General features: G+C 43.1%; 1 protein-coding gene across 1 annotated transcript in view; it reads left to right on the top strand.

Moving 5' to 3' along the window:
• The first annotated feature begins 1,428 nt into the window (after positions 1-1,428).
• Positions 1,429-16,059, top strand: part of ssu72 (SSU72 homolog, RNA polymerase II CTD phosphatase) — a 101,135-nt gene continuing 86,504 nt past the window's right edge. Inside the window, exon 1 of the mRNA XM_068017317.1 lies at positions 1,429-1,617. Coding sequence (XP_067873418.1) covers positions 1,538-1,617 — 80 coding nt within the window. The 5' untranslated portion in view covers positions 1,429-1,537. The remainder of the gene's footprint in view (positions 1,618-16,059) is intronic.

Genomic DNA, 16,059 nt, shown 5'->3' with positions numbered 1-16,059 from the left:
TGCTCACGGCATTTCTCCTGTATCTGACGAAGGGAGAACAGCATGTCAACGGTCGATCTCTCTGCACGAAAGCCACACTGTGCCTCAGGGTAGACGTGCTCGGCCAGCTTCTGGAGCCTGTTCAGAGCGACTCGAGCAAAGACTTTCCCCACTATGCTGAGCAGGGAGATTCCACGGTAGTTGTTGGAGTCACCGCGGTCACCTTTGTTTTTATAGAGGGTGATGATATTGGCATCGCGCATGTCCTGTAGTCACTGTTATAGTGTACGAAACAAATTTGCACATAGCAAGCTTCCACAAGCAGCAATTAAATAAACGAGCAGATCATATGTTTTAAGTGTTGGTTGAGGGATAAGTCCTGGTCAGGACACTGGGAAAACATCTTCTTCAAATAGTGCCCAGAGATTGTTTACACTCAGAGTGCAGGTCAGTTCCTGATTTAATCTCTCACCTGAAAGATGGTACCTCCAACAGTGCAGCACTTTCTCAGCATTGTGCTTGAGTGTCAACTGAGATTATGTGCCCATAAATCTGGAGTGGAACTTGAACCCGTTACCTTCTGACTCAGAGATGAGAATGCTACTACTGAGTCAAGACTAACATCTAAATATATAGTAACATATCTATTATAGTAGCAGTTAAGCTATTTATTATAGGTATTAGTGACAGTATATAAACAGTAATATATGCACCCATTGTCTCTCGAGACAAGGAGGCCAAAGAAGAAGAATATATATATTTCCAAAATCAGCTCCCTGGGAACAGATGAGATTATTTTGTAAACAATGTGACAGATTAGAATCAGGTGAGTTAAAATAAACCTATTTATCTGTCACAAATATTAGTCCAGATGTGTTGGCTATGGCTCAGTTGGTAGCAATCTTGTATCTGAGTCAGATATGGGTTCAAGTCCCACTCCAAGATTTAAGCACAGAAATCTAGGCTGACACTCCAGTGCAATACTGAGGGAGTGCTGCACTGTCATTTGGATGAGAGATTAAACTGAGGCCTTGTTTGTTGTCTCAGAAAGAACCCAAAGCACAATTTTGAAAAGCAGCAGGGGAGTTATAATTGGTGCCCTCGCCAACATTTATCCCTCAATTAACATCAATAAAACATTATCTGGTCAATATCACATTACTGTTAGTGGGAGCTGGCTGTGCATGCACAAATTAGCTGCTGCGTTTCCTACATTACACGTAAACACGCTTTAAAAGTACTTAGTCGGCTGTTAAGTGCTTTGGACCATCCTGTGGTCCTGAAAGGCACTTTCTAAATTCAAGTCTTTCTCTGATTGGCTCATTGCCATTGGTGCTTTGACTCGTCGCCTCACTCAAAATGGCAGGCGGAATAGTTCCATGGGACGCTACGTCTTGTTAGTAGGGGCGGAAGTGCGCACTTGGATTATTCCCGCTGCGGGCCGCCGGAAGTAGCTGGTAGTGCGTCGCCATTTTGTGTCTGACCGGGCTCCGGTCGCGCGGTCGCCGCTTCCGGTCGTTTAATTTTCGTTTTTTTTTGGCGGCGGCGCGAGGAGGAGATGCCCCAGAATCCGCTGCGAGTGGCGGTGGTATGTTCGAGTAACCAGAACCGGAGCATGGAGGCGCACAGTATCCTCAGGTAAACAGTCTCGCCGCCTCCGGCCTACCGGTCAGGTGTGAGCAAACTGAGCTCGCCGCCTCCGGGCCTACTCCGCACCTCAGGGAATTGATGCTACCTCCTTCCTTGCCCTTCCCCTACCCCCACTCTCCACAGACTGATCGCGCACCTTCCAGAAGCCGTTCCATCGTTCTGGGCCTACCGCGCGCCTCAACAGATTAAATCCACTGCTTCGGGCCTACTGCGCAGGCCGGGAGCCGATCTCGCCCAATCGGCCGCACCCTGTTACTGTGGATGGGTGTGTAGCCGCGCTGCATTGTGCCTTGTACTCGTCTTTATTTGCTGGTTGCCCGCCCCGACAAATCTTTGTGCGGCTGTGTCATCATTTTCTCCCCACCCACATACTCCCTGCTGATGTATCCCTCTTTCCCCTAAATCTCTTCTCTTTCCCCCCCCCCCCCCCCAATCACGTCTGTGAATGTCTCATTTGTTCACCTTCACCCCTCTCCATCTTGTCTAACATCATTGTAGATTGCAACGATAACACCTGGCTCTTTCCTAAGACTCTGTCTCCTTAAAACCTTTTCTGTTTTGTCCCTATCCCTGAACAAGTGTGAGAAACTTGTCGACTTTGTCACTACCATTGAAATCTTCTGTTCTGTTGGTCATCTATCCAAATTTACCTCAAGGGTTCTTTCCTGCTCTAGCCCTATACTCGAATCTAAGACCCACTTTTTATTCTTGACCATATTTCCACTAAAATGCTGACCGCTTAACTTCTCTTCCTGGCCTTCATGCTAGCCAGCATGGTCAAATGTTCCCTCACATTAGGTATTGTCTTCCTCCCTTTCAAATCTGCCATCATTCTCCTCCTCAACAACTGCCTACCATTGAGTCTTTGCCATGTAAACTACTTCTCCAACTTCAGTTTTGCCTCTCAAGCCCTTGAATGGTTTATTTTAGTTTTGGAGATACAGCACTGAAACAGGCCCTTCGGCCCACCGAGTCTGTGCCGACCATCAACCACCCATTTATACTAATCCTACACTAATTCCATATTCATACCACATCACCACCTGTCCCTATATTTTCCCTACCACCTACCTATACTATCAACCTGCAAGTCTTTGGCATGTGGGAGGAAACCGGAGCACCCGGAGAAAACCCACGCAGACACAGGGAGAACTTGCAAACTCCACACAGGCAGTACCCAGAATTGAACCTGGGTCGCTGAAGCTGTGAGGCTGCGGTGCTAACCACTGCGCCGCCCTACCACAAATCGATCTCCATCTTGGCCGTGACACTCTTTGAACCAGAGAGGGACAGGATAGCTGTCAGATGGACAAGAAGGTCAAGGCAGGTAGTACAGGAGCCCCCACAGGGCATCCCTCTTTCTAACCGGTATTCAGTTCTGAGTACCTAATGGGAAGGAGGGCTCATTTGTAGAGTGCAGAGAGGGTCATGACTGGAACATCATGGGTAATTCAGCTGAGAGGGAGGAAAAAGGACGAGAACAATAGTGGTAGGGGATTCTATGGTTAGAGGAACAGATAGGTGTTTTTGTGGTCACAGATGTGATTCCAGGATGGTATGTTGCCTCCCTGGTGCAAGGGTCATGGATGTCACCGAGTAGCTAGAGATCATTCTAGAGGGCGAGGGTGCACAGCCGGAGGTTGTGGTCTACATCGCTACCAACGATGTAGCAGATATAGCAAGAAAGAGGGATAGGGACCTTCAGGCTGAGTTTAGGGATTTGGGAAAGAGATTAGCAAGCAGGACAACAAGGGTACTAATCTCCGGATTACTCCCAAGGCCACGTGCTCATGAGTTTAGTAATAAGAAAATACACCAGATTAATGCATGGCTGGAGAGATGGTGCAGGAGGGAGGGCTTCAGATTTCTGGGGCATTGGGAACAGTTCTGGGGTAAGTGGGACCTGTATAAGATGGATAATCTGCACCTGAACAGGACTGAGACAGATATCCTTTAAACTAGATTGGCAAGGGGATGGGAACCTGAGCATAGTCTTAGGTAGGACAGTTTCACGGCAGGGAACAGGATGCAGAAAATTAGCAAAATTCGCGAGTGCCTCTGAAAGACAGAAGAAGAAAAGGTTAAAAAGTGTGCAACACAAAGTTGGTGGTGTTAAAGGGTATTTATTTAAATGCAAGGAGTATAGTAAATAAAGCAGATGAGATCACAGACACATGGCAACATGATATCGTTGCTATAATGGAAACTTGGCTTAAAGAGGGGCAAGAATGGCATCTCATCATCCCTGGATTTAGAGTATTCAGGCGTGATGGGGAGATTAAAAAAGGAGGGTGTAACATTATTAGTCAAGGAATCAATAACAGCTTTGAGGAGGGATGATATGCTAAATGAATCATCAAATGAGCCCATATGGGTGGAGCTCAGAAATAAAAAGGGGGCAGCACATTACTGGGAGTATACTATAGACCCCCAAATAGTGAGAGGGAGATAGAGGAACAAATATGTAGGCAAATTTCTGACTGCAATAACTTTAGGGCAGTGATGGTTGGGGATTTCAACTACCCTAATATCGACTGGGATACAAACAGTGTGAAGGGCACAGAGGGGACAAAATTCTTGAACTGCCTTCAAGAGAACTTTTTTAGCCAGCACTTAACAAACCCAATGAGAGGGGGCGCAATTCTAGATTTAGTTTTCAGTAATGAAGCTCAGCAAGTGGATGAACTAACAGTGGGTGATCAGTTTGGAGATAGTGACCATAATGTAGTTAGTTTTAACATAATCATGGAAAACGACAAAGATAAAACTGGAGCAAAGGTTCTAAATTGGGGGAAGGCAAATTTTACAAATCTGAGGTGACCTGGCGAAGGTGGACTGGATACAGCTACTTGAAGGAAAATCAGTAGCAAACCAGTGGGAGGCATTCAAGAGCAAGATTCTACAGGCACAGTGTAGGCATGTCCCCACATAGTTCAAGAGTGGTACTGCCAAATCTAGAGCTCCCTGGTTATCTAGAAGCTTACAGGATAAGTTAAAGCAGAAAAAGAACGCTTATGATCAGAAATATCTTTATAGAAAGCCTAGAGGAGTCAAGAAAGTGCAGGGAAGTAAAAATGGAAATTAGAAAAGCAAAGATAGGACATGAAAAATAATTGGCAGATAAAATCAAGGAAAACTCAAAGATATTTTATCAGTACATAAGACAAAAGGATATCTAAAGAAAGGGGAGGGCCTATCAGATGTGCAGGGGAACTTGTGCGTGGATGCAGAAGATGTGGGCAGGGTCCTTAATGAGTTTTTTTTGTCTGTCTTCACAAAGGAGAGGGTTGATGCAGACATTGTAGTTAAAGAGGAGGAGTGTGAAGATGAGCATAATGAGAGGAAGTGCTTGAGGGTCTGACATCCCTGAAAGTGAATAAATCGGCAGGACCTAATGTTTTGCATTCCAGGCTGTTAAAGGAAGCCAGGGAGGAAATAGCGGGTATGCTGAGGATCATCTTCAAATCCTCACTAGATATGGGCGAGGTGCCAGACGATTGGAGGTCTGCGAAAGTTGTACCATTGTTTAAAAAGGGTGTGAGGGATAGGCCAGGTAATTATAGGCCAGTCAGTCTGACCTCGGTGGTGGGTAAATTGTTAGAATCTATTCTGAGGGGCAGGATAAACTGTCACTTTGAAAGGCACGGGATAGTCAGGGATAGGGATTTGTTAAGGGAAGGTCATGTCTTACTAAATTAATTGAGTTTTTTGAGGAAGTAACCAGGAGGATTGATGAGGGTAGTGCAGTGGATGTGCTTTACATGGGTTTTAGTAAGGCATTTGATAAGGTCCCGAATGGCAGAATGGTCAGTAAACTGAAAGCCCATGGGATACAGGGGAAGGTGGTGGTTTGGATCCAGAATTGGCTCAATGACAGGAAACAAAGGGTAGTAGTCGGCGGATGTTTTTGTGAATGGAAAGCGGTTTCCAGTGGTGTTCCACAGGGCTCAGTGATGGGTCCTTTGCTGTTTGTGGTATATATTAATGATTTGGACTTGAATGTGGGAGGCATGATTGGGAAATTTGCTGATGACGCAATAATTAATAGTGAGGAGGAGAATCGTGGACTCCAGAATGATATCAATGGTTTGGTTGAGTGGGTGGAAAAGTGGCAAATGGAATTCAATCCGGAGTAGTGTGAGGTAATGCATTTGGGGAAGACAAATAAAGTGAGGGAATCTACAATAAACGGTAAGATATTGAGAGGGGTAGAAGAAGTGAGACGCCTTGGATTGCATGTCCACAGGTCCCTGAAGGTGGCAGGACAGGTAGATATTGGTGAAGAAGGCATATGGATTCTGATGACGGGTCAATGACCTGAAACGTTAACTTTGCTTCTCTCTCCACAGAAGCTGCCAGACCTGCTGAGTATTTCCAGCATTTCTTGTTATTGTATGGATTGCTTTCCTTTATTGGCCGAGGTATAGAGTACAAAAGCAAGGATGTGATGCTGGAGCTGTATAGAGCGCTGGTTAGGCCGCAGCTGGAGTATTGCACGTACTTCTGTTCACCCCATTACAGAAAGGACATAATTGCTCTGGAGAGAGTGCAGAGGAGATTTACAAGAATGTTGCCAGGGCTTGAGGGTTGCAGCTATGAGGAAAGATTGGATAGGTTGGGGTTGTTTTCCCTGCAGTTGAGGAGGCTGAGGGGTAACTTGATTGAGGTGCAAAAAAAAATGATGGGCCTAGATAGGTTGGACAGAAAGGACCTGTTTCCCCTGGTGGGGAGGTTGGTTACCAGGGGACACAGATTTAAGGTGATTGGTTGAAGGATTAGAGGGGATATGAGGAGAAACCTTTTCACCCAGAGGGTGGTGGTGTCTGGAATTCACTGCCAGGATCAGTGGTGGAGGCAGAGACCCTCAATTCTTTTAAAAGGTACCTGGAAATGCACCTAAGGTGCTGTAACCTGCAAGGCTATGGACCAGGTGCTGGAAGTTGGGATTAGTTTGGATGGATAATTTATTCAGCTGGTGCGGACATGATGGGCTGAATGGCCTCCTTCTGTGCTGTATATTTTTTCTATGTTCTAACCTCTCCAGCCAGGATTCTGCCCCTTTCATGACGCAAACAGTCCTAATCAAAGTCACACATGCCATCTAATGTGGCTGACTATGATGTACTATTCCCTCTCGATCTGTCTGCAACCAATGGCGTGATTGACCACACCATCCTCCTCCAGTGCCTTTTTGTCATTGTTCAGCTGAGTGGGACTGCCTTCATCTATTCCATTCATAGCTATCCAGTCATAGCCAGGGAATCTCCTGTATCTCTTTCTTCCCCGAACCGTTACTTCTGAAATCCTGCAAAGATCAGTCCTTGGTGACATCAACCAAAAACAGGCTCCACGTGTGCATTGACTATGGACAGCTTTACCTCACCACCTCCCTGCACCCTTCCATTGCTTCTAGTTGGACGGCTTATCAAACATAAAGTCCTGGATGAGCTAGAATTTTTCCAGTAGAATATTGGGAAGACCATAATTAGTCTTCAACTGCTGCCGCATTCTTATACGAACTAGGAGCAGGATTAGGCCATTTGGCCCCTTTGAGGCTGCTCCGCCATTTAATGAGATCATGGGAAATCTGATTGTGGCCTCAACTCCACTTTCCTGCCTACCTCCAATACTCTTTGACTCCCTTGTTAGTCAAGAATTTATCTCCCTTTGCCATAAGAATATTGAGTAACCCTGCCTCCACTGCTCTCTGGGGATATTCCTAAGACTCAACTGTCTGAGAAAAAAATGTCTCCTCATCTCCATCTTAAATGGCCGACCCCTTATTTTTAAACTGTGTCCCCTAATTCTAGTCTCTCCCATAACTGGCAACATTGTTTCAGCGTCCACCCTGTCAGATCCACTCAGGATCTTGTATGTTTCAATAAGATCACCCCTCATTCTACGTAACTGCAATGGATACAGACCCAATCTGTCCAATCTTTCTTAAGATAACTCTCCTCTCCTGTCCCCGAACCTCCTTGGTCTCTGTTTCAGGCTAAACCAGGTTGTTTGTAATCTCGTAGACCCAGAACTGAACTTCCAACTTCATACCTGCTGCCTTCCACCTCCCTAATCTCGCCTGCCTCTGCCTCAGCCCATTTGCTGCTGTAACCCTCAGCATTGCTTTTGTTACCTCCAGACTCGACTAATCCAATGATTTCTTGGGTGCCTTATCATCTTTCGCATTCCATAACCTTAATCTCATTTAAAATTCTGCTGCCCATATCTTAATTTGCACTGCGTCCTATTCACACATCACCCCTGTGTTTGCTAGCCTACATTGGCAATGTTGTGGTTTTAAAATTAAAATCCTTCTATGCCTTGCCCTCCCTGTTTCTGTAATCTCCCACTACCTCAAGACATTCTGCATGCTTTCCACTCAGGCCTCCCCCACTTTCATCCCACTATTGGTGGTTGTGCCTAAAGCTGTCTTGGACGCAAGTTTAGGAATTCCCTCCCTAAAGCTCTTTAGCTCTCTTCCTTTAAGATACTCCTTCAAGCCTACCTCTCTGACCAAGATTTTTGTCACCTGTCATATTCTCCCCTTTTTTTGGCTTTGTGTCAATTCTTGTCCGATTATGCTCCTGTGAAGTGCCTTGGGATGTTTTACTATACGAAGGGCGCTATATAAAGTATTTATGTCTCGTCCTTCCTGCCCCTCCCTCCATGCTGTGTGCAGATGTGTTGTCTCCTCACTGTTTCTGCATGTGTGACCTGGGATTGCTTTTCCTGTAGTACCCACTGTGCTGGGTCCTGTGGGGCATGACCACTGAATTCTAAGAGTGCTTGACAATATCTTTTGGTCAATACCAAAAGAAGTATTGTTGGACTTGGTCCTGGACAACGGTCTCAGTGAGTTACTTGGGGCTGGAGTAATTGGCAGGCTTTGAATTAGAGGATCAAGAGTTTCAAAATCTTAAAAACAAATTTTAGATTTCTCTTTGATAAAATGCTTTTCTTTTGATTCAATTTCTTGAAGCATTTCTGCATTTTAAAGTAATAGCATGCCCAACTGTTCAAAACAGACCCTATGTGTGCATGTGGTTTTGGTGTCAATTTTCTGGAAAATTGAGTATATTTCTGTAACTTCTTGATTCTTCTCCCTGTTGCTCTTGATTGACCTGCGCTGTTGGGCTGCCTTGTATGGAGCTATGTGGGAGCCCTTTTCATTCTGCTTCACGCGAGAGAAGGCTTGTGGTCTCTAAGCAAGAGTAAACTCAGCAAAATGAGAGTATTGTTCAACTCCAGGCAAATTTGGTATTTGAAAGTTTACCCTGCCCAACAAGTTTGTTAAATATGAACTATACAACTGGCTGCCACTTGATAAGCCCCATATCCTATAAATGGCTTCACTTTGTGATTACCATAGAGTAATTGCATGTTGAGGTTAAGGTGACTTAGATTGTTGAGGCTTTGGTCGCCTGAGGCTGCTGAGATTTATTCCCTGCTAACTTTGCTCTTGACTCTTGAGTTCCGAAGAAGGGTCACTGACCCGAAACGTTAACTCTGCTTCTCTTTCCACAGATGCTGCCAGACCTGCTGAGTGAATCCAGCATTTCTTGTTTTTGTTGCTCTTGACTATCCTCAGTTAATTACAGTGCTGAAAGTTAACCTTTCAGTACACTTAGACTTGGGAAAGTGAGTAATAAATTAATGTAGAATAAGGGTCTTCATTAACAGTGCATATCCTTTGGGGAGAGTGCTATATTTTTTAACATTTCCATACTGATAGGTAGCTTGAGTTGCAAACACTAGTTGTGTAGTCCACAGCCCTAAAGAATCCTTTTGTATGTGATCTCCATCTCTCAGATTTCACCTCAGCTGACTGTGCTTTGAGGGCTGAGGTGTATGTACTTCCAGATGGCACTGTTTCAACATTGCCTGAAAGACAGGCCTAATGGAATCAATGTAAGGTTGAGCAAACACTTGACATACTGGGTTTTCTCCTGATGGATAAGACCATTTTTCCTTCTGTTTGCTACAGGTTCTTGCAGGGATTTGGTCGGATGCTATTTGAAGATGGAAGTGGTCATATCTTGGGCTGGCAGTTGCCAGCAATCACCATGACTTGGATTGTGATTGGGCCATGCCCACAGAGCAGTGTTCAGACTCTGCTCATTTGTTTGGTGAAAGGATGGTTTACTTACTGATTACATCTTACTCATTCATAGCTTATCTTTACTACTAACTTCAGCCTCTCTTCCACATCTTCATTCTGACTTGATTGCACTGATTACTGTATTTGCCAGATTACACTGACTCGAGTAGGCTGGTATGCTGGTGCAGACCACTGCTGGAAAATCAATGCCCATGTAATCCCCAAAGGGCATGGTGAGTGTGCATACTCAGCTTGTAAAATTCGCAGTGAGATTTTTGATGTATGTGGATTTGTCCACAGAATGACTTGTGCCATATCAGAATCTGTTGGACCTCATGTCTCTTAGGTTGAAAATACAAAAAAAAACCAGGCACATTTCAGAATAAGCTTCTGTGGCATGGTAATACTGAGGCACATGTCATTGTGATGGCTAGGGACGAATCATTCAAGGACTCTTTGGATCCAGTGATAGAGTAAGAATTGTATGTTTCTATGGAAGGATTTTCCCCTGTGAGAGAACCTAAAACTAGGGGGCCATAAATGCATGATAGCTATTAATACAGTATGGAAACTTATTTACTCAGTGGCTGGTATGTGGAACTCGCTACCACAGTAAGTGGTTGAGGCAAATAGCTTGTATGCTTTCAAAAGGAAACTAAATGAGTACACGAGAGAAAAAAGAATAGAAAGGATGAGGTAGATGGAATGCAAGAAATAGGAACAGGAGTAGATCATATGGCCCATGGAGCCTGCTCTGCTATTCAAAATGATCATGGCTGATCTTGGGATTCAACTCCACTCTCCCGCCCGCTCGCCATATCCCTTGATTCCCCGAGAGACCAAAAGTCTATCCCATCCTTAAATGTATTCAGCGATGGAGCAGCCATGATTTTCTGGGATAGAGAATTCCAAAGATTCACAACCTTTTTGAGTGAAGTAATTTCTCCTTATCTCAGTCCTAAATGATCAGCCCTTTAACCTGGGCCCCCGTGTTTTAGATTCCCTGACCAGCGGAAATAATGTCTACCCTATCCAGTCACTTTTAGAATCTTATGTTTCAATGAGATCCCCTCTCATTCTTCTAAACCCGGGAATACAGGCCCAATTTACTTAGCCTCTCATCATAGGACAACCCCCTCATCCCAGGGACAAATCTAGTGAACCTTTGCACTGCCTCCGATGCAGTTATATCTTAAATGTGGAGACCAAAACTGCACACAGTACTCCAGATGTGGTCTCACCAAAACCCATACAATTCTAGCAATATTTCTTTATTCCTGTACTCCAATCCCCTTGCAATAAAGGCCAACATGCCATTTGCCTTCCTAATTGCTTGCTACACCTGCATGGTAACTTACTGCACACCTAAGTCTCTGAACATCGGCACTTACAAGTTTCACATCTTTTTTTAAAAAATAAAATAAAATTCTGCTTTTCTATTCTTATGACCAAGGTGCATAACTTCACACTCCTACATTATACTTCATCTGCCATCTTGTTGCCCACTAACTTAACGTGTCTATATCTCTTTCCAGTCTGTCTGTCCTCCCCACAGCTTGCCTTTCCACCCACCTTTGTCTCAACATGCAAACTTAGATACATTACTCTGTCTCTTCTAAGTCAATAATGTAGATTGTAAATAACTGAGGCCCTAGCACTGATCCATGCGGCACTCCACTATTTGCTGCCTGCCAACTTGAAAATGCCCTGTTTATGCGCACTCATTGGTTAACAGGCAGGAAGCAATAATCTACCCATGCTAATATATTATCCCCGACCCCATGAGCCCATATCTTGCCTGTTAACCTTTTGTGTGGCACCTTATCTGGATTTCCAAAAGGTAATCGATATACTACGTCTACTGGTTCCCCTTTATCTACCGTACTAGTTACATTGTCAAAAAATTCTAATAAATTTGTCAAACAGGATTTCTCTTTGGTAAAACCATGTTGACTTGTTCTAATCATACTGTGCTTTACTAAGTGCATTATCCTTAATAGATTCCAGCATTTTCCCAACAACTGATGTTTGGCTAACTGGTCTATAGATCCCTGTTTTCTCCTTCCTTTCTTGAAAAGCCGTGTAACATTTGCCAACTTCCAATCTGATGGGTCCGTTCCGAAATATAAGGAAGGTTGGCAGGAGGGGGAAGGAAAACTTGTGGATTGTAAATATCAGCACAGACAATTTGGGATGATTTGGCCTATTTCTGTGCGGTATATTTGATGTAACAATTTGCAGTTGTTGATATATCATGTGCAGATTTGGAAACATACACTTTTTAATTTTAGTACACTAATGTTGGTTTCAAGCTCCTTTATTGCTGCTTGGTGTAATCCATTTGTAATCTTAATTTGGTAGAATTCTTCAGTTAATGTTATAGAAATTTCTAGTACTTTGTTATTGTAAGCCTGTAAAATTTGCATGGTTGGTGGTGCTGGTTCCACACTATTCTGGCATGCCATTTGAGAGGCAGTCATATAACGTGTTGATGTTTACTCACTGAAGGATGCCAGTGTGCTAACAAGAAGCTGGATGCAAAGGCTCTGATTTATAGGTTGTATTTTTACAAATTCTGGTCTTCGGTTGATAGTGCAGAAATGTTTCTTGGCAGAAATTATGGCAAGTATTCCTAATCTAAGTATAAACCTCAGCCAACCAATTTTTGCATGATACCTCCATTTCAGGTCTGAGAGATTAACCGCAGAATGAAATGTTTGAGATGCTCCCCCTTGCTGCCATCTTGCTGTTTTATGGTTTCCATGGTGGCTGGCTGGCTGCCTCTGGTACTTTGCAGGTTGATATTATTCATGCACAGACATAGACACTGAATTTCAGCAGGGTATTTAACTGGGGAGATCATCCCTGACCTGGTCCTGATGCCACATTTGGTTGCTGGATTGTAATCAGCATGAACCAGAGCCAATTTTTAATATACTTGTGTGCTGCCGTATTGCATCAAAAAGTTTACATTTTTTGAAACACTGAATATTCTCTAGGTAAAGATGGCAGCCATTCTGCACCAGCAACATCCCAAAAATGAGAGAAATAACCATCTCAATTATCAGAACAGATAGATGGGCCCTCAGTTTCATGTCTCAGCAACAACTTGCATTCATATAGTGCCTTTAACAAGGTAAAACATCCCAGATACTTGGAACATTTTGTTTGATAATGCTCCTAATGTTGTGCCACATTAGGACAGGTGATCAAAATCTTGGTTGAAGAGTTAAGTTTTAAGTGTCTTGAAGGAGGAGAGAGTGGGATAGATTTAGGGAGCCAATTCCAGAGTTTCGGGTCAAGGCAGCTGAAAATGTAGTTGTCAGTAGTACAGAGATTTATTTGGGAAAAAAATTGTAGATGTGCAAGAGGCCAGCGTTAGAGGAATGCAGAGATCTCTGAGGATTGTAGGTCTGGATGAAGTTAGGGTGGGGCAAGGCCATGATTAGAAAACCAGGATGTGAATTTTAAGTGACGTTGCTGGATTGGGTATCAATGTAGATCAGTAAACGCAGGAGTAATGGGTGAATGGGACTTTTCTCATCTGAAAGATAGCACCTTAGATGATGTACTCCCTTGATGCTGGACTGATGTGAACCTGATCTTGAATTTCTGACCAAGGGGGTGCCACCAACTGAAACAAGCTGATTCTTTTTCACAAAGCAGAGCCAATTAGATAGGTTGAATTACTCCCTATTGAGATGTGCAAACTCAGTACAGATCAAGTATTGCATCTAGGGTACATTGGCTTGTATGGTGTGCTTCCTGGGTAGTACTTTTTACTTGCTGCATCATTGGGAGAGTTGCAACTTATTCAGCTGGCTAATTAAGAATTTTTGTTCACTTTCTGCAGTGTTTCAAAATTTTAGAATTTCAGAGCAGAATAATTTACAATCTTTACAAATTGATCGCAAGTACACATTACATGACTGTGTAACAACTTAGGCTGATATTGTGCTGCAATGTGGGCCTAAATAAAGTTTTCATGCTGACTTTTCAGAACGTACTCCAGGGATTATTCTCTGACCAGCAAAATGTGAAGAAATGTTCACTTGTATTTGATGCAAAACTCATTAAAGGTTGTGGTGGAAATTATTCAACCACTATTACATTCTGCTTTTTGAGCAGGACCATCTGGAATTTACTCTGATTCCTGTTGGAGTAAAGATAATGCTGTACGTTGCACGTGATTAGATATGTAGTGTTGTCTCCTCCTCCTCCTGCTTTATTCCAACAACTAGCAGTTGTATACCTGCACAGCCCCTTGCTCCAACCTTCTGTGACACTGAAATGTTCCTTGCTCTGCAAGCACTAGTCATTTCAGCTGTTACACCCCTGTCCTTTAGAACACACTCAAAAACTGTGCCTGTTCACTTTTATCCCTGCTGTCAAAACTCCTAAACATTTATTTGCTTGACTGCTTTCATCCTTTCTGCTGCACTTTTTTCTTTGTTTTCCTTTCACTTGTCAACCCTTTTTTCTGCCTTGTATAACAGAAATTTTCTTTACTTGACCCTACAGAAATATGTTTCTAATTTCCTTTTCTCATAGAATCATAAAACAATACAGTACAAAAGGAGATCATTCAGCCCATTATGCCTTTTATAGAACTATCCAATTAATCCAAGCCCCTGAAGTTTTGAAGTGTAGTTGCCAACAGAATGTTTAGGGTGTAAATTGTTTGTGGATAAAGGCACATTAGTAGCTTGCAGTTTCAAACTTGGCAAGTTCTGCCATATCCATAAAAGGAATTACTGTTGCATGAAAACTAAGTTACTGTATCTCATGGGCTGAATCAGCAATTGGTATGGATCGGAGAGCCCCAAGTTTCCGGCACTATAGATTTAAAGTTCTAGTGATTACTTTTCCATGAGTAGATAGATGACTGAGGGTTTCTAATAGGTGCTTTCTCTGCCACCTTCCCCAAAGTGAGAGGGTGGGATTGCTCAGGTGTCTGCTGTTTTTGCTAATATTGCTCAGTATGGTGTGACTCTTTGTAGAGAAGAAATGCAAGGAAGTGATACTATACTTAAGGAGTTGCAGCAATATGGGTAAAATCTGAACAAACTACAAGTGATTTTAGTGGGACAATATTGGAAGCAAATGCTACTGAAGTGTTGCAACTATCAAAGTAGAGGTGCAGTAATAGCCAAAGATTAATGAATTTGAGTTGGAATTATATACTTTTTGGGATATTAAGAACATATAAGAAAGAGAAATTACATGAACACACAATCCAATTTTAAAAGGAAAAGGATGAGTTTTCAGAATTTCTTCTGGCTCTTTTTATGGTCTGGATTAAATCTCCCCAGAATTGGGGGAATGTATTTTAATGCAGTAAATACTTCAAATCTGTCTGCTTTCTGTCTTCTTTACTATTAATAAACTTTTGTTGTCTGATTCACTGCACTGGCACGAAAAGTTTAGTATCGGTGCTCAGCAGTTTGTCTGCGCACTAATGTTAAAATCAGTTCTGCGGCCTGAGTTGACAACGTACAGTAACCCTCCTCCATAGAGTCTCTCTCTGCTTCACTACTTGGTTGGGCATCACTGAGTTGGGGTTGCATTTATCTTATGTATTGTCGGTATGAAATAAAACCACTGTGCCGATGGTAGAATTGCATTTTAAATGCAATGGAATATACCCTTCTAGGTATCCATTAATTTCTAGAGTTAACGTCTTTGAAGGGAACCTGAGCTGAATTTTCTGCTTTATGAACGATGCCACATATTTTCTGTAAAGCTGCAAGCCATTTGCACGCGTAGTTGGTATATGATGACAGCCACATTTTAAAGTAACTGCATTGCCAAGTTCAAGTAGTCTAGTCAATTTGCTATGGATAGGATTATCTATGTAATGCACAAGTTATTTAACAACCAGCAATTTGGAGTGCAGAAACTTTCACTGATCTACATTATGGGCATAATCAAAAGTTCAACGCTTTCTACGTAAACATAACTGTTTCCAGGTAACTATGCAAACCTTTCTGCTGGTAGGTTCAGTTGCATGTGGACATTGGGGGTGTTTTTTTGTTCAGTTGGGATGCCTTCCATAAATGAAAAGTCTATCCATATTAATTGTCTGGGGTTGGGAGTGTGGGGTAGCAGTGGGCTATCTGAGCTTTGACGAGTAAAGCCAAGGCAGCAGAAAGCTCTTTGTGCTCATATTATTTACTGGTTTGGATTTTGTGGATGTGGAGATAATGAACTAGCAAATATTAGAAATGTCAAAGGTTATAAGCAAGTGAGGCGGGGCTGGGGCAAGAGATAACAAAGGAGAAGGTGTAGATTGGACAAGGCCCCATAGCTGACCATGGAGCAAAGGCAAACAA

Source organism: Heterodontus francisci, chromosome 37, assembly GCF_036365525.1.
Source record: "Heterodontus francisci isolate sHetFra1 chromosome 37, sHetFra1.hap1, whole genome shotgun sequence".
NCBI lineage: Eukaryota > Metazoa > Chordata > Chondrichthyes > Heterodontiformes > Heterodontidae > Heterodontus > Heterodontus francisci.
This window is presented reverse-complemented; position numbering and strand designations above follow the sequence as displayed.